The 24,537-nt window shown below is 37.9% G+C and overlaps 1 protein-coding gene and 1 pseudogene across 5 annotated transcripts in view; both read right to left on the bottom strand.

The window, feature by feature from the left end:
- NTN4 (netrin 4) overlaps positions 1-24,537 on the bottom strand; it is a 124,242-nt gene that overhangs the window by 58,567 nt on the left and 41,138 nt on the right. For all 5 annotated transcript variants that reach the window (XM_041738563.1, XM_041738559.1, XM_041738560.1 and 2 more), the window contains exon 3: positions 22,178-22,456. In XM_041738563.1, the coding sequence (XP_041594497.1) occupies positions 22,178-22,456 (279 nt within the window). The remainder of the gene's footprint in view (positions 1-22,177; positions 22,457-24,537) is intronic.
- Positions 18,119-19,495, bottom strand: LOC121481286 (annotated as a pseudogene).

Below are 24,537 nucleotides of genomic sequence, written 5' to 3'. Positions count from 1 at the left end.
ACTCTTAAAACTATTAACACAAAAACTATGAGACAAGAACTTAGGACATTGAGTGAAGGCAAAAACTAGAAGAACTCATTTTGTAAGCAACTTATCTTTCAAGCAGCATCTGACATGAGAGTGAAGGAAGGATTTGTGGGGGTTTTATTCAGTGTCTTTTAGGATTTAGATGGTTTTTATAATGAGCTGGGGGCCAGGTAGATTCTATTAGAAGTGCTGTGGGGGATTAATAAGTACTTTTCATCTTACTGACATTCACTTGCTCAATGTGTTCACATAGCTTCTGGTTATTTTAAAGGAAAATTCTTTGTCAGAGACTATTTTGCATTCTCTTACAAAGTGTTTTTTTTTTTAATTTAATTCATTCTAGTTCACATTTCCCACTGTTTTCCTTCTTTCTTGACAGCTCTGTTTGACTGTCACTCAGTATTCTATACAGTACAGAGGGTGTTACAAAAGTTGACTTGTTTAAGATAAATGAGCCCCTGATTGTAGTACAAGAAGCCAGTTGCTAGGGCATGTTTTCTTCCATAGTCTTTTGTTGTTGAATTAATTAATTCATTCAGATGCTTTTTTCATATCAGAAAACTGCTTGTTTCTAGGTGAATCTTATAAAATGTAGTCTTCATTATTGAGTATGCTCATATAAAAAAAACAACAACTTATGCTTGTTTGGCAACTCTATCAGAATGCAGAGTCACTAAGAAATCTGTGATCATCTGTATATGGCCAGAAACAATAGTCACAGCTTTTGGAAGAATTAGTTTTCTTCAATACCCACCTATTCAAAGCTACCGCTTTTAAAAACAGTGAGCTTAATGACCAGGACTTTAAAAGAAATATATTCATTCTGCAAAATTCCTCTATAACCAGCCATGGGTCTTATGTTTGTTTTTTGAGTTACTGATTTTTCCTATTCCAATTATATTCATCTAACCTAAAAGTCATTGTTTTAACCACATTTAAAGTGTGCAATTCCGTTTTTTAGTATATCAAAATGTTGTGCAATAATTAATACCACCTAATTCCAGAGCATTAACACCACCTAATTCCAGAGCATTTTCATCATCCCCCAAAAGAAACCTCATGCCCATTAAGCAGGCACTCTCTATTTCTCCCCAACTCCTGGCAACCACTACTCTCTTTATGGATTTGCCTATTCTGGACATTTCATATAAAAGGCATAATACGACATGTGGTCTTTTGTGTCTGGCTTCTTTCACTTAGCATAATTTTTTCAAGGTTTATTCATGTGGTAGCATGCACCAGTACTTTATTCTTTTTCATGGCTGGATAATATTCCTTTTTGAAAAAAGATACATAGCTTTCTTTGTCTTTTATTTTTCGCTTACTTTTTTTATGTTTCAAGTATTTATTTAAATTCTAGTTAGTTAGCATATAGTGTAATACTAGTTTCAGGAGTAGAATTTAGGGATTCATTGCTTACATATAACACCCAGTGCTCATCACAAGTGCCCTCCTTAATGCTCATCACCCATTTAGCCCATTCCCCTCCAGCAACCTTTGTTCTCTATAGTTAAGAGTCTCTTTTTATGGTTTGCCTCTCTCTCTTCCTCCCCCAACCATGTTCATCTGTTTTATTTCTTAAATTCCACATATGAGTGGAATCATATGGTATTTGTCTTTCTCTGACTTATTTTACTTAGCATAATATGATCTAGCTCCCTCCACATCACTGCAAATGGTAAAATTCCATTCTTTTTTATGGCTAATATTCCTTTGTGTGTGTGTGTGTGTGTGTGTGTGTGTGTGTGTGTGTGTGTACCACATCATCTTTATTCATTTATCAGTCAGTGGACATTTGGGCTCTATCCATAATTTGGCCACTGTTGATAGGATAATATTCATTGTAAAGATATACCACATTTTGTGTATCCATCAATCCACTTTTTGGCTGTTGTGAATGATGCTGCCCTGAATACTCTTGTCTAAGGTTTTATGTAGATATATGCTTTCAATCCACTTGGGTATATACAGAAAAGTAGGATGGCTGGATCATATGGTAACTCTATGTTAAACTTTCTGGGGAATTGCCAGACTATTTTCCACAGCAGCAGTATCATTTTACATTCTCACCAGCAATGTGTTAGGGTTCCAGTTTTTCTATCCTTGCCAACATTTATTTTGATTCATCTTTTTGATTATAGTCATCCAAGTGGGTTTGAAGTGGTATCTCATTGTGGTTTTTATGTTCATTTCCCTATTGACTAATATCGAGCGCCTTTTTTTTTTTAATTTAAATTCAGTTAGCCCAGGAGCACCTGGGTGGCTTAGTCGGTTAAGCGTCTGCCTTTAGCTTGAGTCATGATCCCAGGGTCTTGGGATGGAACCCCGCATTGTGTTGGGCTCTTTGCTCAGCGGTGAGCCTGCTTCTCCTTCTCCTTCTCTCATGGTTTATCTCTCTCTCTGATTTCTTCCCATTCAGTTTTCCATCCCTTCCCCTATGATCCTCTATGCTATTTCTTATATTCCAAATATGAGTGAGGTCATATGATAATTGTCCTTCTCTGATTGACTTATTTCACTCAGCATAATAACCTCCAATTCCATCTACATTGATGCAAATGGTAAGATTTCATCCTTTCTGGTGGCTTAGCAATATTCCCATATATATGATATAATACATCACATCTTCTTTATCCATCTTTATCAGTGGACATCTAGAGCTCTTTCTACAGTTTGGCCATTGTGGACATTGCTGCTATAAACACTGGGGTGAAGATGCCCCTTCAGATCACTACAATTTTATCTTTGAGGTAGCTACCTAGTGGTGCAATTTCTGGGTCGTAGGGTAGCTCTATTTTTAACTTCTTGAGGAACCTCCACCCTGTTTTCCAGAGTGGCTGTACCAGCTTGCATTCCTACCAGCAGTGTAAGAGGGTTCCGCTTTCTCTGCATCCTCTCCAACATTTATTATTTCCTGACTTGTTAATTTTAGCCATTCTGACAGTATGAGGTGGTATCTCACTGTGGTTTTAATCTGTATTTCCCTAATGCTGAGTGATGTTGAGCCTTTTTTCACGTGTCTGTTATCCACTTGTGTGTCTTCTTTGGAGAAATGTCTGTTCATGTCTTTGACGATTTCTTGACGGGATTATTTGTTTCTTGGGTGTTGAGTTTGATAAGTTTTTTATAGATCTTGGATACTAGCCTTCTATCTGATAAAACATTTGCAAATATCTTTTCCCATTCTGTTGGTTGTCTTTTGGTTTTGTCAACTATTTCCTCTGCAAAAGTTTTTTATCTTGCTGAAGTCCCATTAGTCCATTTTTGCTTTTGTTTCCTTTGCCTTTGGAGATGTGTCTACTAAGAAGTTGCTGTGGCTAAGTTGAAGAGATTGCTATTTGTGTCTCATCTCTAGGATTTTAATGGATTACTATCTCACATTTCAGTCTTTTATCCATTTTGAGTTTATCTTTGTGTATGGTGTAAGAAAATGGCCCAGTCTCATTCTTCTACATGTGGCTGTCCAATTTTCCCAACACTATTTGTTGAAGAGACTGTCTTTTTTCCATTGGATAGTCTTTCCTGCTTTGTTGAAGATTAGTTGATATACAATTGAGGGTCCATTTCTGGGTTTTTGTGCCAATGCCATATGGTCTTGATGATTACAGCTTTGTAAGATAGCATGAAGTGGGAATTGTGATGCCACTAGCTTTGGTTTTCTTTTTCAACATTCCTCTGGCTATTTGAGGTCTTTTCTTGTTCCATACAAATTTTAGGATAATTTGTTCCAGCTCTGTGAAAAATGTCAATAATATTTTGATAGGGATTGCATTGAATGTGTAGATTGCTCTGGGTAGCATAGAAATTTTCACAATATTTGTTATTCCAATTCATGAGCATGGAATCTTCTTCCGTTTCTTTGTGTCTTCCTCAATTTCCCTCATAAGTGTTCTAGAGTTTTTAGCACACAGCTCCTTTACCTCTTTGGTTGGGTTTATTCCTAGGTATCTTATGGTTTTTGGTGCAGTTGTAAATGGGCTTGTTTTCTTAATTTAAATCCTTCTGCAGCTTCATTATTGGTGTATAGAAATGCAACAGATTTCTGTACATTGATTTTGTAGCCTGCAACTTTACTGAATTTGTTTATTGGCTCTAGCAGTTTTTTGGTGGAGTCCTCTTTGGATTTCCTATATAGAGTATCATGTCACCTGCAAATAGTGAAAGTTTTACTTTTTCCTTGCTGATTTGGATGTCTTTTATTTCTTTTTGTTGTCTGATTGTTGTGGTTAGGACTTCCAGTACTATGTTGAATAAAAGTGTTAAGAGTGGACATCCTTGTCTTGTTCCTGACCTTAAGGGAAAAGCTCACAGTTTTTCCCCATTAAGGATGATATTAGCTGTGGGTTTTTCATATATAGCCTTTACTATGTTGAGGTATGTTCCCTTTAAATCTACTTTGTTGAGGGTTTTTATCATGAATGGATGTTGTACTTTGTCAAATGCTTTTTCTGCATCTATTGAAATGATCATATAGTCCTTACCTTTTCTCTTATTGATGTGATATATCATGTTGATTGGTTTGTGAATACTGAACCACTCTTGCTACCCAGGAATAAATCCCATTTGATCATGGTGAATGATTTTTTAAAATGTATTTTTGGATTCAGTTTGCTAGTATTTTGTTGAGAATTTTTGCATCTATGTTTCAGGGATATTGGCCTGTGGTTCTCTTTTTTGTGTGGTATCTTTATCTGGTTTTGGTATTAGGGTAATAATGCTGGTCTCATAGAATGAATTTGAAAGTTTTCCTTCTTTTTCTATTTTTTGGGAAGAGTTTGAGAAGAATAGGATATTAGCTCTTCTTTAAATGTTTGGTAGAGTTTGCTTATGAAGCCATCTGGTCCTGGATTTTTGTTTTGGAGAGCTTTTTGATTACTGATTAATTTCTTTGCTAATAATCAGTCTGTTCAAATTTTCTGTTTCTTCTTCTGTTTCAGTTTTAGTAGGTTATAGGTTTCTACAAATTTATCCATTTCTTCTAGATTGTCCAATTTTTTGGCATATAGTTTTTTAAACGTTCTCTTATAATTGTTAGTGTTTATGCATTGTTAGTTGTTATTTCTTCTCTCTCATTTGTAATTTTATTTATTTGGGTCCTTTCTCTTTTTTCTTGATAGGTCTGGCTACAGGTTTATCAATTTTTTCAAAATTTTTTTTTAAGAAACAGCTCCTGGTTTTATTGATTTGTTCTATTGTTTTTCTAGTTTCTATATCATTTATTTCTGCTCTAATGGTAATTATTTCTTCCTTCTCCTAGTTTTAGGTTTTGTTTGTTGTTCTTTTTCTAGTTCCCTTAAGTATAAAGTTAGGTTGCTTATTTGAGATTTTTCTTGCTTCTTGAGTAGGCCTGTATTACTATAAACTTTCCTCTTAGAACCACTTTTGGTGCATCCTAAAAGTTTTAAATCATTGTATTTTCATTTTCATTTGGTTCCATGTACTTTTTTTTCTTCTTCTATTTCCTGGTTGGCCCATTCATTGTTTAGCAGCATGTTATTTAACCTCCATGTATTTGTGGGCTTTCCAGCTTTTTTTCTTATGACTGACTTCTAATGTTATAGCATTGTGGTCAAAAAAGGTGCATATTATGACTTTGATGTTCTCAAATTAGTTGAGGCTTGTTTTGTAAACTAATATGTTATCTACTCTAGAGAATTTTCCACGTGTACTTGAAAATAATTTGTCTTCTGCTGTTTTAGGATGGAGTGTTCTGAATATATCTGTTAAATCCATCTGATCCAGTGTGTCATTGAAAGCCATTGTTTCCTTGTTTTCTGTTTTTTAATTTATTTTTAAAGACTTTTACTTATTTATTTGAGAGAGAGAGAGAGAGAGAGAGAGAGAGAGAGCATGAGCAGGGTGAGGAGCAAAGGGAGAGGCAGACTTCCCACTGAGCAGGGAGCCTGATGTGGTGCTTGATCCCAGGATTCTGAGATCATGACCTGAGCCGAAGGCAGTCACTTAACCGATAAACCACCCAGGTGCCCCTGGTCTTCTGTTTAGATGGTCTGTCCATCAATGTAAGTGGAGTGTTAAAGTCTCCTACTATTATTGTATTATTATTGATTAGTTCTTTTATGTTTGTTATTAATTGTTTTGTGTATTTGAGTGCTCCCATTATGGGTGGGTAAATACTTACAATTATTATATCTTCTTGTTGTATTATGCCCTTTATGATTATATAACGTCCTTCCTTATTACAGTCTTTGTTTTAAAGTCTATTCTGTCTGATATAAGTATTGCTACTCCTACTTTCTTTTGACATCCTGTTTGCATGATAAATGCTTCTCTATCCCCTCACTTTCAATCTGCAGCTGTCCTTTAAGTCTAAAATGACTCTCTTGTAGGCAGTAAATAGATGGGTCTTATTTTTTAATCCATCTGCCACCCTGTCTTTTGATTACAGCATTTAGTCTTTTGCTCCTTTTATTTTATTTTAAGATTTATTTAATTATTCATGAGAGAGAGAGAGAGGTAGAGACACAGGCTGAGAGAGAAGCAGGCTCCTCACAAGGACCCTGATGTGGGACTCGATCCCCAGACCCTGGATCATGCCCTGAGCCAAAGGCAGACGCTCAACCACTGAGCCACCCAAGGTTCCCTATTTTGCTCCTTTTAAGATTTTTTTTCTTTATCACTATACTTTGACATTTTAATTACTATATGTCTTGGTGTTGGCCAGCTTTTGTTGATTTTGCTGGGGGTTCTCTGTGCCTCCTGGATCTGGATATCTGTGTCCTTCCCCAGATTAGGGAAGTTTTCAGCTATTATTTCATCAAATAAGTTTTCTAACCTCTTTTCTCTCTTCTTCTTCTGGGACTCCTATAATATGAATGTTATTACATTTGATAGAGTCACTGAGTTCTCTAAGTCTATTCTCATTTTGCATAATTCTTTTTGCTCTCTTTGGTTCAGCTTGATTACTTTCCATTACTCTGTCTTCTAGGTCATTAATTCCTTCCTCTGATTCTTCCAGCCTGCTGTTCATTCCATCAAGTGTGTTTCTGATTTTGTTTATTGAGCCTTTTATCTCTGCTATGTTATTCCTTATCTCTGTGTTAAGGGTCTCACTGATGCCTTCCACTCTTTTCTCAAGTCCAGCAAGTATCTTTATGATCATTACTTTAAATTCTGGGGGCACCTGGGTGGCTTAGTTGGTTAAGCATCTGCCTTCAGTTTGGGTCATGATCCCAGGGTCCTGAGATCGATCCTCATGTAGGGGGTGGTCCCTGCCCAGCAGGGAGTTTGCTTCTCCCTCTCCTTCTGCCTACCACACCCGCTTGTACTCTCCCTCTCTCTCTCTCAGATAAATAAAATCTTTAAAAAAATAAATTCTGTATGAGGCATGTTACTTATATCTGTTTCACCTAGATCTCTGGCCATGACCTTGTCCTATTCTTTCATTTGGGACAAATTCCTCTGTCTTCACACTTTGTTAGAGTCTCTATGCCTGCTTCTCTGTGTTAGAAAAGTTAGCTGTTCTTAAGGGTAATGGCCTTATGAAGAAGAGGTCTTGTAGTGCCCTGCCATGTAGTTTGCTCTGTTCCCCACCACTGGGGAACTGGCATTTTAGGGCATGTCTCCAATATGTGCTGTATATGTTCTGCTGTTGTGTCCTGGCCATTTTATCCTTCACACTAGTTGTCTGCTGAGGCTCTTTTTGTCTATTGTGGCCAGTGTTTGGTCCCTGGCCTGAATGTGGCACATTTTAACTAGGTGTGCTCTGATCAGTTTGTGAAATGAGATCTGTCACCACTGCTATGGGAACCAAGGCCCTGCAAAATTGCCAGATTTAATGAGCAGGAGTCTGTGCTGGTTTTCTCAGGGAGAAGGCCTGCCATGCTGGTCCTGAGGCAAGTGTGACTGAGAAAGGTAGTTCCACCAGAGAATGGGGAATGGGGGCTGGGGGAGAGGCAGGGCTGGGTGTAAGCAAGTTAAGTAGTGAGTGTTGATGCTGCACTGATTTCCACAGATGGCCCTGTACTTATGGTGGGGGTAGGGGTGGATGGCACCTGACAGTTCCTTTTTTTCCCAGAGGGGTCTCTCTGTGAACACTGCCTCTCTGGGACATGCTCGGGGATAAATAAATAACCTCCCCAATGTGTGCCCAGGAGCCCTTTAGATTGATGTTTCCACACTGTATGTCCAAGGCTATTTGACCTGCCTTCTCTCCAAAAGCAGTCTCAGTGCCTGAGAGGCTCTCCCTGAACCAAGCCAGCTGACTTTTAAAAGTCCAGGCTTGAAGCCCCACTGGTTGCAAGAACTCATGAAATTCAGTCCCTCTCTCTTTCCAAGCCAATTGCTATGAGGGTTCCCTTCCTTGTGCACTCCCCTGGTGTGCTAGTATGTTTCTTGCCCTTCTCTACAACCAAGCCTCCCTCCCCACTGTACTGGCCATGAGATCTGTTTCTCTCTCAAACCTAGTCTCCACACTTCCTACCTTCTTCGATGTGGCCTCTTCTCTACTTTTAGTTGTGGAGTTTATTCTACATCTTCAGGTCAATTTCTGGGGTATTTAGGATGATTTGATACTTATCTAATTATATTTATGGGACAAGGCAAGCCTAGGGTCCTCCTCATTGACCAGTGTCTTCCCCTCTTTTCTTTTCACTTTTGGGATAGTATCTTTTTTTTTTTTTTTTAAGATTTTATTTTTAAGTAATCTTCACACCCAACATGGGGCTCAAACTTACAACCCTGAGATCAAGAGTCACATGTTCCACTGACTGAGCCAGCCAGGTACCCCAATAGTATCTTTTGATGCACAAAGATTATTACTTTTGATGAAGTCCAATTTATTTTTTCTTTTGTTGTTTTGTGCTTTTGGTGTCAAACCTAAGAAACCATTTCCTAATGCAAGGTCACAGAGACTTATGTCTGTTTCCTTCTAAGAGTTTTATAATTATCAGTCTACAGTTAAGTCTTTGAAACATTTTGGGTAAATTTTTGTATATGGTATAAGAAAAGGCTCCAAATTCATTATTTTGCATGTGGTTATCCAGTTGTCCCAGTGCCATTTATTGAAGAGTCTTCTTTTTCCACTGAATAATCTGGACATCTTTGTTAGAGAAAACCAGCTGACCATAGATACCTAGATTTATTTCTGGGCCCTCTATCTTGTTAATCTATATGTCTATCCTTACGCCAGTAGCATACTGTTTTGCTATTATTGTAGCTTTGTAGTAAGTTTTGAAATTGGAAAGTGTGAGCCCTCCAACTTCATTGTTCTTCAAAATTATTTTGGCTGTTCATGGTCCTTGCCCTTTCATATAAATTCTGATTGTCCATTTCTGCAAAAAAGGCAGTTGGAATTTTGATAGGGATTTCACTGAATCCATATCAATTTGGGGACTATTTCCATCTTAGCAAAATTAAACCTTCCAATCCGTGAAAACAGGATGTTTTTCCTTTTATTTAGATCTTTAATTTCTTTCAAGAATGCTTTAGAGTTTTCAATATACAAATCTTGTACTTAGGTTAAATTTATTCTGAAGTATTTTATTCTTTTTTTTTGATGCTATTATAAATGGAATTATTTTCTTGATTTTATTTTTGGACTGTCCATTGGTAGTGTATAGAAATATAATAGTTTTTACATATTATTAATCTTATATCCTGCAACTTTGCTAAACTTGTTTATGAGCCCTAACAGTTGTTTTGGCTGTTGTTGTTGTTGTTGTGTGTGTGTGTGTGTGTGTGTGTGTATTCTTAGGAGTTTCTACATATAAAATCATGTCATCAGTGTACAGAGATAGTTTTACTTCTTCCTTCAGATCTGGATCCCTTTTGTTTCTTTTTATTGCCTCCAGTACAATAATAAATAGAAGTTGTGAGAGCAGACATCTTTGCTTTATTTTTTATCTTTGGGGGAAAAGCATTCAGTTTTTCACCATTAAGTATGATGTTAACTGGAATTTTCATAGATGCCCTTCATAATGTTGAGTAAGTACCCTTCTATATATACTTTGTTGAATTTTTTACTTTTTAGTCAGGAAAGGATGTTGGATTTTGTCAACATCCATTGAAATGAGCATGCAGTTTTTATCTTCTATTGTTATGGTGTCTTACATTGGTTGATTTTCTGTTAATCCAATCCTCAATCTTAAGATATGCAGTCGTCTATTTTTTTTTACTGGAATAAAACTTTATAGCCAAGAATATACTACTCTTCTGTTTCCTTCCTAGGGAAGTATAACTGTTCATTTTAATAGTTTGAAAAAATAGTGCATCAGTCACAGCTGGGTTAACAATGTCCAGACAAAAATATTTTAAGGGTTTATTTTGATTAAAAAGGAAAAACTTTCATAATATAAAGGTGTTGGAGAATTTGAAAAGCAATCTTTTTGAAAATCTAGTATAATAAATTAAGTTGAGGGATAGTTGACATATTAAGGTACCTCATCTCTTAATATCTATAACTTTTATTATTCTGTTCTTCATGTCCTACAATTTATGCAAAAATGGCTATACAAGATGTTGAAATCTTATTTAAAAACTGTTATAAGATACTTTCATGCTGCAGAAACTCTTTGGTCTCTGAGCATTCCATTCGAGCAGGTATTACTGTGTTAGACTGATATAAACATTTTAAACATTATAATTATCTAATATCTAACACACAGAGAGTAGGATCTTGCTTCCAATGTATTGAATGATAACAGTTTAATTTCCTGGCAAAGCCATCTCAATCCCATTGTAATCTGAAGAACCAGAGGAACAGTGGACAGATTCACAGGTCCCTCATGACATCAGTTTCTTTAGCAACTAAATGTAGCAGGTTAACTTAGTGACATATTAGTCACTTTGTAAATATTTTGGTTGCTGTATTAATTTTAACCAATGTTTTATGATTGAAAAATTAAAAATTAAAGATTTTTATATTAAGAAAAAAAAGTAAATTAAGGTTAGAATGGAATTTTAAAGTTAAAATTCAATATAACCCCCCCAAAATTTTAAAAGAATAAAATTCAATATAGATAGAGATATGAATTTCTATTATAATTTTTTTCTGTGCCATCAAGAAAATCACATTAAAAAAGTCCCACAGAAATTAGGGAGCGTGACAAAACATGAAAGACTCCTAACTCTGGGAAACAAGGGGTAGTGGAAGGGGAGGCGGGCGGGGGGATGGGATGACTAAGTGATGAACACTGAGGAGCGTATATGATGGGATGTGCACTGGGTGTTATACTAAACGTTGGTAAATGAACTTCAATAAAAAACAGTCCCCCAAAACATTTTATGTCATCTATATTCTGAAAAAATTTTAAGAAAAATAATGGCAATATCAGAAATGATCTCACTATGTGTTATGTTTTCTCCTTTGCCTCAATTTTAAGAAATAAATAATTAAAGAAAAATACTGAAGATAATTTATTCTCTGAAGAAATGTGACCGTGGATCAAAGGTGCAGTAATCCACCTGACACTCATAGTATTTGTATAATTATATTTACTTACAGAGCTTGTTTGAAAGGATTTCCTTTCCTCAAGATGATGCTAAAAAGTCTTTATCTTATTGCTTTAAAAAGACCACAATAATCATCACAGTGAAAAAAATAAGCAGTTTAATATAGATGAAACTCTACTGAAGAGTTCTGAGATTTTTCCTTAGCATTATGGCGTAAATGTGATATAAAGAGAATAAATTTTGGAATTAGATCCCTGCTCTCAATAATCTTGGAGAAGTTCCTTAGTAACAAGACACAATGTCCTACCTATACCATAAGGTAATAATAACAGCTCCATGGTTTGTTTGAGGATTAAAAGAAAGAATGTGTGTCGAAAAGTGACACAATCAAGAAGTCATTATTATTAATATTATTGACATTACTGAGATGAATCTCTTTTAAAATGCCATCAATTTAGTTCATCTATCGACCCAAAACTTTTTGAACTTATTATGTTAGACACTGTGAATGTTCCAGTATTGGCCATGAAAGAAACAAGTAGTTTAGCAGATAGAGAAAGCTGGATATGTAAGAAAATAATTACAATATGGTAAGGTAAGTGTTTTAATCACGAACAGTACAGGGGACTGTGGGAGGCCTGAAGAATGACTGGAGTTCTGTTTTCAAGGTCACTAATGACCTAATTGTTTGATAAAATAGGTTATAATCCCTTGCCTTTATGTTAGCAAGATTAGGTGGCACAGTTTGGAACACAAGTCTCTTCACTGCTCTACTACTCCTGTGTAATCCCAGAGTTAAGTTCCCTTTTCTTTACACATGAGAATTGAATTAAATTTCAAAGAAAAATTGCAAGATATATATGCTACAAACAACTACAATCTTTAGCCTCTTCTCAGCATTCTAAACTATGGAAATACTAGGATTCCACTTTCTCTTTAATTTTAATGCCTACCAGTGCCTTATCTGGGAAATAAAGAAACCTCTGCCCTTCAGGAATTCTGAGAGCTGACTGAGCTAGCTAAATTGCATGTCTGTTAGTGGTACCCTCAGAGATGCAAAACTAAAAGGCAAAGGACACCTGATCAGTGTTTACTCTTATAAACTCCACAGTTGTTCATATTATATATAAAATATTTAACAGTGGAACAAATGTAATCATTTTTCCATTTCTAATTTGCGAGCTCTTTTAAGGCTAAATATACATTTTAGTTTTTGAAACGATAATTTTCTCTGTTTTTTATTTCTGTCTAGAGCTAGAGAACAGAGCTAAAAGACATCAGAATTCCATATGGCTAAAAAAATCTTATTATGAGCTAATAAATACAATATAGTCTTTCCATCTCCCCACACATGTACTATTTTATTCCACTAAGATATTTGCATTGCTAAGATATAATACAACTGTAATTTCAATTATAGTGTTAAGGTTTCGAGTGTCAAAATTAACAGACCTAGTTTTCCGATTTGAAATAGCTGTGAATTGTCTCTCTATTATGGAATGATTGTGATATTGTGTGTGTGTGTGTGTGTGTGTGTGTGTGTGTGTGTGTGTGTGTGTATTTTAACCTTATGTGTCTGGTGACTAAAAATTCTTGTAAGAATGAATAAGGATTTAAATTACATTTTATCTTCTCCTGAATGTAATTGTTTTAGGACAAATTGAAGTACATTTCCAGCTCTTACAAAATTGGCAAGACACAAATGAAATACCACAGAGAAAGGAGTCCTGGGGTTGTGAACCAGAAGTGAGATATCTATCTGTAACCTCAGCTTTTCTCTTTCCATGTATCTCTCCCCCCGCACCTCCCCGCCATTATATTAGCAGTGAAACTGCAAGACTAGGCCTTGCAGACCCAGAGATCTCCCTGCTATCTGTGGGATGGATATAAAAATGCTACACTGAAAGGGCAATATTCATAAGAAAAATTTTCAATGTAGAATATGCCTTGAATATCTGAAGAGTAAATTTCTCTCCAAATTAATGCTAGCAGCTCAACCTTGTTAAAGAGACTTATTTTTGTATCTTGTCATTGCTCTAATTTTGACCTAAATATAGATGTTTCACTTTCTGCAAAGCATGTTCATGAAAAGTTGAATGAACATATATGATATTTTGGAGAACCAACTTTACTTTTCTATTGGCTAATATTTCACTTTCAGAAATGTCAGCTCTGACACCAACAATTTAGCTTTCAGTTGTTTCATTTAACCTTTCTGTGAAATAGTCAAAGGCCTACAAATAAATATTTAAATGCTCTAGGGGAACCTCTGAAAGAAACCCCATACGTAATTCTTTTATTAATGAAAAATTGTTTTGTAATGCGTCCAATTCTGAAGTCTTCTGGTTTCCTGGTCATCAAATAGAAAAGAATAATCTCAGGCAACTTTTGCCAGTAAGAGAAGGTATATCTTATTGTCTCAAGAGAAAATAAGGCTAGATTCATTGGGAAGTTTTATAGTCAAAACACTAACAATTTCCAGCCATGAACATATTTTACTGGCTTGCCCTTCTAGAAAACACAAGGTATTTAAATGAAGTATAATCAACATTCTGTACACCTTCGATGGCATCTGTGGTTACTCATTGCCAAGGGACTAATGGCAAAGCTATAACATAGTAACACACAGGAAAATGAAATTAGAAAGTCAAGCCCTTGAAATGGATTAAGGATAATTTCACACTAACTGTATCAAATTGGTTGGCTTAACAGTTTATTAATATTTGGAAGACAACACTGTGCACCATTTTGGTGATAGGATTACTCTTCCCTCCAGAGCCTAATGTGACAAATGATTGGGATTGCTTCTGCCCTTATTAATTGTTTTTAAGCCCTTGTTCTTTTCCTTAATATCCTGAATAGTCAAGAGCTTTCTAATTAGACCTTTTGGCCTTGAAAAAAAAAATTTTAAAGAAGATGAAAAATGTGGTCTTAAATCTATTCTGACCATATAAAACTTGATATATGAGATATGCAAACATAAATGTATGATTAAATGTATTCAGATTCAGATGAGAAAATCTTTTGTAATGAAACTATATGAATAATTCTAAAACTTGCCTTACACAGCTAGGTAGCTAAGTAACATTTTCCACAAATCCCATTTTCTGGCTCTACATATGGTTTCAACGTTTTACTATTAGATTTAGAATACTCCTGTTAAAATATTGATCCTCTTTTATATAATGAGTTTCTGATTAGAAAAAGAAAAATCCACCTTAACAAGTATAGTACAAGGCATCTTTTTTATCTATTTATTTATTTTTGTATATTTTTTTAATTGGAGTTTGATTTGCCAACATATAGTATAATACCCTAGCACAAGGCATCTAAACAATTCTTTTTTTTTTTTCATCTAAACAATTCTTCATGGTATCCTAAGGCTTCCGTGTTATCCAATGGGTGATATGTTAGTAAAACAATGAAATGTTCCATGTGCCTTCTCATTACCATCCATCATCCAACAGCTGTAAAATCACCAGCTGCTAGGAAAAAGGAGAACTGCATAGTCCTCTCCAGCTGCAAAGAGAAAAAGCTTAAGATGTCCTTTTCACATAATGTCTGGGATCCCAGTAGGCTGGAGTCAAAGTACAGTTTTCCTTGTCACAAAACCCCTATCCTTGTAAACATGTCAAACAGCACATCAGCTATAATTTATTTTTGTTGTTATTGGGGAAGAAGTATATGTGGGAGAAGTAGTAGAAGTGGCTGAGGTCATGTAATATAGTAACAGTAACGTCAATAGTGGCTACTATATGCCAGGCACTGGCTATCATAACTCAAATCCTCACAGTAACTATATCAAGTAGATCTTATTTTCTTGGGAAACTGAGGTTCAGTGAGACTGAGTAGCTTAGCAAATGCCGTAGTGAATCAAATCCAGATCTGATTCCAAAGCTAGGGTCTTAATCACTGCACTGTTCTGCCTTCCGGTAAAATGAACAGATGAGGGAAAATGGAAATGGTAAAGAATAAATGGAAGGTCCTGGGAAGAGGGGGAAGCATGAAGAAGGAAGCATGGAGAAGACACAGGAGGAGTGTTTCAAGGTAATTTAAACTGCTAGCTTGTACCACCACTTTGTGCCTTTTTCTGCTCCCCTCTCCCATAGAAAGAATTGACCCTAAAATCTTAGATAGCCTGAGAAACAGTGTGTCATTTCCATTAATTATCTATTATCAGCCATTAAAAATTCTAGCCCACAGAATCAGACTTCGTTAATTAATCACTCATCCTGACAACAATATGAGCTGTAGATGAATGGGCATAGTCTATAAAGCAGCAGTGCTCAAACTTTAGCAAGCACTGAAATCACCTGGGCCCCATCTCTAGAGGTTCTGATTCAGCAGGTCTGGGGTAGGGCCTGAGAAGTAATTCTAACAAGTTCCCAGGTAATGCTGGTGCTGCTGGTTCAGGACCATACTGAGAATGACTCCTATAAATAAAAGCTGTGCTAAAGGTAGTTAGATTTATATACACATGCCTATCACAAGTTGACTAGTAAAAGAATAGCATTTCTCAAGAGGCAACCTTCCATTGTGCAGGCACAGTTTACAAATCCCGTAATTTAGAGCAGCATATGTAAAATGAATAGTGTTCGTACAAATGTAGCAGGACAATTGACCATATGGCCATGTTAGTAATTAGCCAAAAGACTATGCTCTTAATGTGCAGTTTGCTCACCTGAGCAAGTATGGGAATAGGAACATCACATTTATAAAAGGCAACCATGCCTGAATTTAATATCAGCTCTTTATAATCCAGAAAAAAACACATAAAAGTAAAATACACTTAAGCTTAGGGATGGAAAAATCTGAACCTAGAACTATTCCCGTTTCCAACCATAAACCTCTGCTGGTCCAATTACTTATGGCTTAAAAAACAAAAAATAGGGATCCCTGGGTGGCGCAGTGGTTTGGTGCCTGCCTTTGGCCCGGGGCGCGATCCTGGAGACCCGGGATCGAATCCCACGTCGGGCTCCCGGTGCATGGAGCCTGCTTCTCCCTCTGCCTGTGTCTCTGCCTCTCTCTCTCTCTCTCTCACTGTGTGCCTATCATAAATAAATAAAAATTAAAAAAAATATTTTAAGAGAGTAAAGACGACAAGAATATTCATTGGACTGGATTCCTGGAAGCCAAAATACCCTTAACCACTTAGCCTGTTTCTTATCCCTTACCCTGCCATGGCTCTAAGTTTCACTTAGTCTTGCCTAGTTTTGGCACATGCTGTAGTTATAATACTAGGGGCTACCACCACTGCTGCTGAAATCCATATGAGAATTGGATGAGAGACACACACATATGAGAATTTATTCATGAGAGAGACACACAAAGAGAGAGAGGTAGAGACACAGGCAGAGGAAGAAGCAGGCTCCATGCAGGGAGCCTGATGTGGGACTCGATCCCAGGTCTCCAGGATCAAGCCCTGGGCTGAAGGTGGCACTAAACCACTGAGCCACCCAGGCTGCCCAACAAAGTTTTTAAAAAATGAAAAAACACTTACTAAATAATCCCCTTCACTTGGTTAACCAGCTCTTTTCTATAGGCTAACAGTTTTCTTTTGGGGGGCAGGGAGTGAGGTCCAACAGTAACTTTATTATAACAGAGAACCCAGGCTGCAATAAATCTACATGACTATAGCAGATGGTTGTTATCTTTCCAGAAGATGAAGCCTGAGCCCAGCTGGCAACACACAAAGGTTAAGACCGAGGTCAAGAATATCCTCTTTCCTGGTATAACCCTGCATTGCCTGACTCATGATGTGAGATGAGAGACTGCCCAACCACACTGAATGGAAGGATGAGGTCCCACTGGGCAGAGACAACAACCCAGCAGGAGATATTTAAATTATCCCCCAAAAAGATGCTGAAATAAGGTGTAGTTGCCTACTCTCACTATTCTTTGCTGAGAAAGATGAGGTTATGGGATGAATAGCAAATTATGTCCTTCATTCTTCAGATAAATAAATCCTGAGGAGATGGGGTAGATGGCCAATCAAGCAGTAGTACAAGTTGAAAATTGAAGCTAGCCATAGATCTTCATGTCTCAGGAAAAGAGCAGCAGGGATAAGGGAAAAGAGAGGAGCATTAAAATGCCTGGAGGCATTATAAAAGAGAAACTTCTTTCTTTTCTTCTTGAACAAGACAGGAAACAGCATCTTTTATTTTCCTTGATGCAGTGGCAGCAGACCCTGGTTTTCATAAAACACCCTGGATTTCAGTTAATATGGTCTGTTGATAAGACTGCTCAATCACAGGCAAACAGGCTGACCATTAATGTTAGGACTAGGTCTCTCACAAAGCCTCTCACAAGGGCTATGTCTCACGCTGGGTCCACAGAGGAACTGTCAACATCATAAGGTGCTTCATAAAACTTCTGCAGTACTGCAATGGCATGATTAAAGGGTTTTATAAGGAGATGTCTTCCTTGTAGATGGTGACTATTTCAGAAAAGTTATGTATAAAAAGATGGGGGAGAGTTTGGTTTCAAGCCACATAGTTTCAGACACCAGCTACAGATTCCTCTGTCCCATTTAATTACATGTTCTTTTCTGAGAAACGTATTTAATCACTGTGGTTGAAAGAAATGATCCACTCATCACTCCCACCCTCCCTCATCCTGTGAATCTCACAAGTTCAGAGGCTGAAGACAAGACAGTTGCTTCTGTTCCCTCTCATCAGGGAAATCACTTGGTGATCTAGTAAATGTCATGAGCAAGATAGCCAGCCCAGTTGTCTAAGATGACTCTTGCCATAGAGATGTAGCTGACCTCTGTCATGTAGATGGAGAACTTCTTGGTCAGCTGCTCCACCTGTTCAGACTTTAGCTCTGTGAAACAAAATATGCCAATCTGGTCAGGGATGTGCTGCCCATTGTGGGAGAAGTCTTTCTTTTTGAGGTGGGAGACCAGCTGATTCTGCATGCTAATGATGCAGTTGGCCATGACTTGCACTTCCTGCAACCATTGTTTTTGAAAATCCAGGCTGGTCAGAATGGTCAAGGCAACCTGAGCTCCACTGAGAGGAGGGCTGGAATACACAGGATGGATCAAGGTCTTCAATTGTGACTCCACCCCTCTGGCTTCATCAGCATCTTTGCAGACCACAGGGAAGCCTCCCATTTGCTTACCATAGAAGCCCATGTTCTTGGTATAGGATTGGCAGAGACAAACATTAATGCCCTCTTCAGTGAAGTGCTGCACAGCCCAGGCATCTTTGTTACATCACTACTGGCAAAGCCTTGGTAGGCCATGTCAAAGAATGTAGAGAGATTCTTTTTTTTCATTGCTCTTGCTGTTTCCTTCTATTACTCAGGATGAGGGTCCACTCCCACGGGATTGTGGGCAGACGTGTGCAAAATAACACTTTACTCTGGCATTTTTGAAATGTCCTTGCTAATGCCTATGAAGTCAAAGGCCCAAGTCTTGGGGTCATAGTATTTATAACCTTGTAGCTGCATGCCAATGTGTCTGATGGTTTGTACGGAAAAACATCTTGGCTGAAATTTAAAAATCTTTACAGAAAACTAGCTCTGATCTCTAAGGCCTCAGTTCCAGAAATGGTCTGCACAGTGACGTACTGGCCAATTTTCAACAATTTGCTATTCTCACTCAGGGTTAGTTCTATCGATGCCTTGCAAAATTCAGCCAGTCCTGCAATGGGCAGATATTCTTTATCCAAATTTTTTGCAGCAATCCGGGTTTCTGCCTTTCAGACACGAGAAGGATGTAAGGCTTCCCATTATACTGGTTGGCACCCTCTACCAGAATCTTCTTTTTTTACTGCTGATGTCTCATAGGCTTTTGTGACTCCCAGAATGGGATCTGGGGGCCACATCTCCATGTGGGCTCATCAGGGGCTGACTCTTGCAGAGGCCAAGTGGTGAGGTTGGGGTGGAAGGTGATGGTGATTTTGGATAGGACCCTGCTGGAGTGCCACAATGCCAAGGTGGAAGAAGAGGTTCAGTCTGTAGTGCCAGAATGGAGTAGAGGGCTACAGGTGCCCACAACGAGGTCAGGCTGACGGTTTTCTTGCTTGCAGAAGACTGTATAGAATAGTTATATCTTAAGACTTTTGCAAAAGTTTCTGGCAACTCTGTGTATTTATCCCTTATGGAATTATTTATTTTTTTTGGAATTTTTTAATAAAGAAATTTTTTAAGTCAGAAAGCCATTTTTTAATTTCTAAAGCTCTGGCATATATTTCTAAGGGATGCTGATGGTCACCTGCCACATCTATACCAGGTTGTTTGTGTAGTCAACAAACAGCCTGGTCATTAGAAGACTAGGCCAGAGGGGTGCACTGGGGCAGCTCTGACTTGCTGCTGCTCCTGATAACTTCTTGTTTCAGCTCATCTACAATGATCTTGCCCTTCAGGTCCCAGATCTTGATGCTGTGGCCCGTGGCAGCACAGAGCCGGTGGTGGTGGGGGCCAAATCCCAGAGCATTGACAATGTCCCCAACATTGGGTATGTTGGGTGTATGGGTGTATGAAGGTACTTGCCTTAGTTGAGGTCCCACAGCATGGCCTGGCCACCCTTGCCTCCAGAAGCACAGAGGAAGTCATCTGGAGAGACAGCCACAGTGTTCAGGTGGCCCATGTGGCCAGAGCAGTTGGTCTTCAGCTTGCACTTTTCCAGGTTTTATACCCTGAACATCTTGTGGCTCATGAACATAAGAAATTTATTTCTCACAGTACTGGAGACTGGAAGTCTAAGGTCAGGGTGCCAGCAGGGTTGGGTTCTCGCAAAGACCCTCTTCTGGGTCACAGACTGCAGCCTGCTCATTGTATCCTCACGCAGCAGAAAGAGAGCTAGCTAGCTCTCTGGTCTCTGAAGGCCACTAATCCCATTCATGAGGGCTCTACTCTCATGACCTAATTACCTCCCAATGGCCCCACCTCCACACCCCATCACATTGGGATTAGGTTTTCAACATACGAATTTTGGAGGGACACAAACAGTCAGTCCATTGCAGCCTGCGTGCTCTCCTTTCACTCTCCTGTTCACTGAAATATTGGCATTCTACCTCACACAAACTTTCTAGTTTACAATCTTGTAGATAGACACATCTCTAGAATAAATGCATTATTTTCTATTTGAGTATTAACCGAATCCCATTAACTTAGGTATTACAAATTATTCCATCCTTATTTGTAGCAATGTTAGCTCAAAGATGCATTAGTGTCTGCAAACTAGTCTGTGTTTGTTGGGTGAGTGCTGCATTTTCTCTAACTTTGGAGCCTCAGCTTTGCTTCTAGAGCAATAGCATTGTTTTTCTGTTTTTGAAACACTGGCCACTGCCCTAGTCATTTTAGTTACCCCAAAGCTGTCCTGCACCCCAGAGACTTAGCCCTGTAAATACAAACTGTTCTGCTAGCTAACTGGTTCACAGTCCCTTATGTCCCTGTCCTCTATTAGGGCTGGGAGAAAAGACAAATGTAGTAGTCTACTCGCTAGAAAATGAAGCAAGGATAATTGGAAGTCTTTACATTTTTATTTATTTTTTGCTTTGATCAGAAGTATCAGAGCAAAGTATAACATTTAAAAATTGGGGATCCCTGGGTGGCGCAGCGGTTTGGCGCCTGCCTTTGGCCCAGGGCGCGATCCTGGAGACCCGGGATCGAATCCCACGTCGGGCTCCCTGCATGGAGCCTGCTTCTCCCTCTGCCTGTGTCTCTGCCTTGTCTCTGCCTTGTCTCTGCCTCTCTCTGTATGACTATCATAAATAAATAATAATAAAAAAATTTAAAAAAAAATAAATAAAAAAAATAAAAATAAAAATTGGAGCGCTCTCCTATTTGCCTTCTCTTTGCCTCATCCCTAGCCATTGTTCTGGGTGCGTCCCAATAAGGAACTTGCTGTCTGAGCCACTTTGTGTCCTTTTTTTTCTTTCTTTCTTTCTTCTTTCTTTCTTTTTCTTTCTTTCTTTCTTTCTTTCTTTTCTTTCTTTCTTTCTTTCTTTCTTTCTTTCTTTCTTTCTGTTCTTTTGGAAGAAGGTGATGTGAGGACAATGACAGTAATTTTTCATCATTTTTCTATTCCTCTGTTGCTATCATTCAGTCCAACACCTTACCAAACACTAGTCCTGGTTCAGGTAACACACTGTCCTGAGGATACAAAGATTATGTAGTCCCTGTCCTCAGAAGTTTGTGATCTCTCAGGAGATGCAGAATAGTAAAAGTTCAGAGGAAAGCACGAGGAGATGTGTGAACCCAGAGGAAAGAGAGTTTAAGTATGGCTGAGGGTAAGAGGGGGTCAGTCCACTCCTCACAGCGGAGAATCATTATCTTTCTATTTTGCTGGACAGCAAAATATACTAGGCATTAAACTGAGGTTCTTGTTTTTTCCACTTTAAAATCTACTCAACAATGGTCCTCATTGACTGTAAAAGCTGGCTCCTGTGTGATAATGCCACTAATATGATTATGCCAACCTCTCCTGCTGCTCACCTTACACTTCATATCTGAAGGTCAAGGTACTAAAAATTGGCATGGACGTGTCCCAAGGAATCTGGCTATCATGCTTGACTATTTATAATTCTAAAATTGAAGATTAAAAAACAATGTAGATGGAATTGGCACTGTATAGGATGAGTATGGAGTCGGAGGAGTGAATCTACAGAGGAAGAAACAGGAAGCATTATATGAGCATAGACCAGCCCTAAAGGAACTTAGATTACCAATGCCCAAAAGCTTAAAGTAACTCACGGTTTGTTTCTCATAGGTGAGGAATTGTTTTACATACCACGTGGAATGCTCCTGGGGCCTTGACAGGTCTGAAGCCATCAACAGGTATGCATTGGTCAGCATGGCCGTTACAGAAGCAGCTGCCCTTGACAATGAAATCATAAATTGCATAATGTGTAAAATGTTGGGGCTTTGCGGTCAGGTCGTTTCTCTGACACGGACAAGACTGTCGTTTCAACAGCTGTACACGGAGGTTGGTGATTTTCAGCTGCTCCTGCACCTTGGCACTGTAAGGGTTCTCTGCATCGTATGGTGGTGACAAAGCTCTGAAAATAACCTATAAAGGAAAAAAAATACCATGAGTATATAGGGCTACATACAAACCCCCATTCATTTGCCCTATGTAGTCTTGCTTTGATTTATATCTTTTGTCATCTGCAAGTGATAAGGTAAGAGGCTTTTAGACCTTGATCACACAGGTGTGCTGCTTATTCGATGCAGAAGGATAAACTGAGGAAACAGCAGAGTCCTGACTCTTGAGATGAAGGCAGCCATGCAAAGACTGGGAAGAGCATTCTGGGCAGAAGGAACAGCAAGTTTAAAGGCCTTGATGCTGAATCAAGCCTGGCTTTTTAAAAGAACAACAAGGCCAGTGTGACTGAAGTCCAGGAAACAAGGGAAGTTTTTAGAGAAGAGGATGGAGCCAGTACATGACAGATGACAGAGAGTCCTTTAAAGGCCATGGTAGTTATTCTAACTGTAGTAGGAAGGTCATATGCAGCCAAGTGATACTATCTGATTTACATTTTTTAAAAAGATAACTCTTGCTTCTGTGAAGAGAATGGATTATGAAGGCTGAAGAATAGAGGCAGGAGGACCAATTAGGAAGTGACTGCAAAACCAAGATCTAGGTACTTCTATTTCCAAATGAGGTGTGACCCTTTCAAAGACTAATCAATTATTAATTGGAGCCTCTGTTGCTACAAATACCTTTGGTTCTCCTTTCCTGGAGAAAGCTTCCAAGCTTCTGACACATTTTTGGAAGATTCTCGCTAGTAGTAAATGTACAGTCCTTCCAGGGTGGATTTGATTTCTGAAATTAGTTAAAAGTCCCTTAAATCCCAATATAGAGAGTAAAATGGCTGATCAAGTTAGTTAACAGTACTTTGGTTAAATGTGAAGTATAAGTAATAAAACCGTTTTTCAACATGTGTGTTATAGATAGACTCGAAAGGCAATTGAAAACTCTAGTTTTGAGGAGGAAATCAGAGGGAGGAAGATTCAGAAGGGATGGACTTTGGGCATGTCCATGTACCTATACATTATATGGGAGTAATAAAAGGAGCCCAGGAGTGGAGTGGTACAAAAACATGTCTAATGGATCTGTTAACTTTGAGGGAGTAGAGGCTGGTGGAAGAGGAAATCACTGCCAGTGGAAACCAATGATTATAAAAAAGGGATTCCAAGCTATCTCATAAAATAAACCAGTATTATAAGGAGGCCAACACTAAGTTATACCATATAATGAAGATTATATGGTATAAAAAAAAACCCCAAACAAAACCTCAAACAATCTTGTTAATTTATATAATGAGAGACAAAGCTCCCCTGAAAAATTCTAAGATATCTCTTGATTTTTAAAAGATATTTTAAAACTCTATTTGGAAATATTTTGATAGCCAAGTGGTTTAAAAATAAATTAATTATTTAAAAGTAGGCCTTGAATAAACTTCCATTTTGAGAGAATGTATCTAATAGTAGTTTTCCAGGAAAAAAATTCCTTAAGGTAAACTTTGGAAAGAAAAATTAATTTTAGAAATTGATTTTTGCATTAAAAGTATGAAAATGCAAGAATCAAGTGTGCAGTATCACATCTCCAGGTGTGGAACTGTCCTAAATGAAATATGACTTTGGGGGAGGGGGTGATAATTCAATGGATACTCTCCATCCAGCAGCTGGAGTGATTCTCTGTCCCCACCCAAATACCTCCCATTTCTCTCAAAATAAAATACAAAGTCCTTATAACAGCCTTGCCTCATTTTTGTTCTTAGTGTTTATTCCCAATTGACATACTGTAGTGGTAGCTCTAATGATTTACCATCTTCGCAGTCTAGAAAGTAAACTTCTTTAGGGTAATCACTAATCCCAGGACAGTGCCTGGCACACAGTCAATAGTCAATAAATTTTTGGTAAATGAATTGGTTATAACATAAATTGATTGATTATAGCATTTGGTAAAGGAATTGATTGATTATAACATTGTTCTTGGCATTCAAGGTCTTAAAGGGATTCAGACACTGAATTCAAATTATAGCACTAGGAGAGAAGAGGTAGGAACCTGTATTATAAAAACAGTTATAAATAACTGAATTATTAATCAGTTTCTGCATTTCTAGCTATTTTTGAACTTGCAAAACT

This window comes from Vulpes lagopus, chromosome 23 (genome assembly GCF_018345385.1).
Source record: "Vulpes lagopus strain Blue_001 chromosome 23, ASM1834538v1, whole genome shotgun sequence".
Taxonomy (NCBI): domain Eukaryota; kingdom Metazoa; phylum Chordata; class Mammalia; order Carnivora; family Canidae; genus Vulpes; species Vulpes lagopus.
Note: the sequence above shows the minus strand (reverse complement) of the source record. Positions and strands in the feature narration are given on the sequence as shown.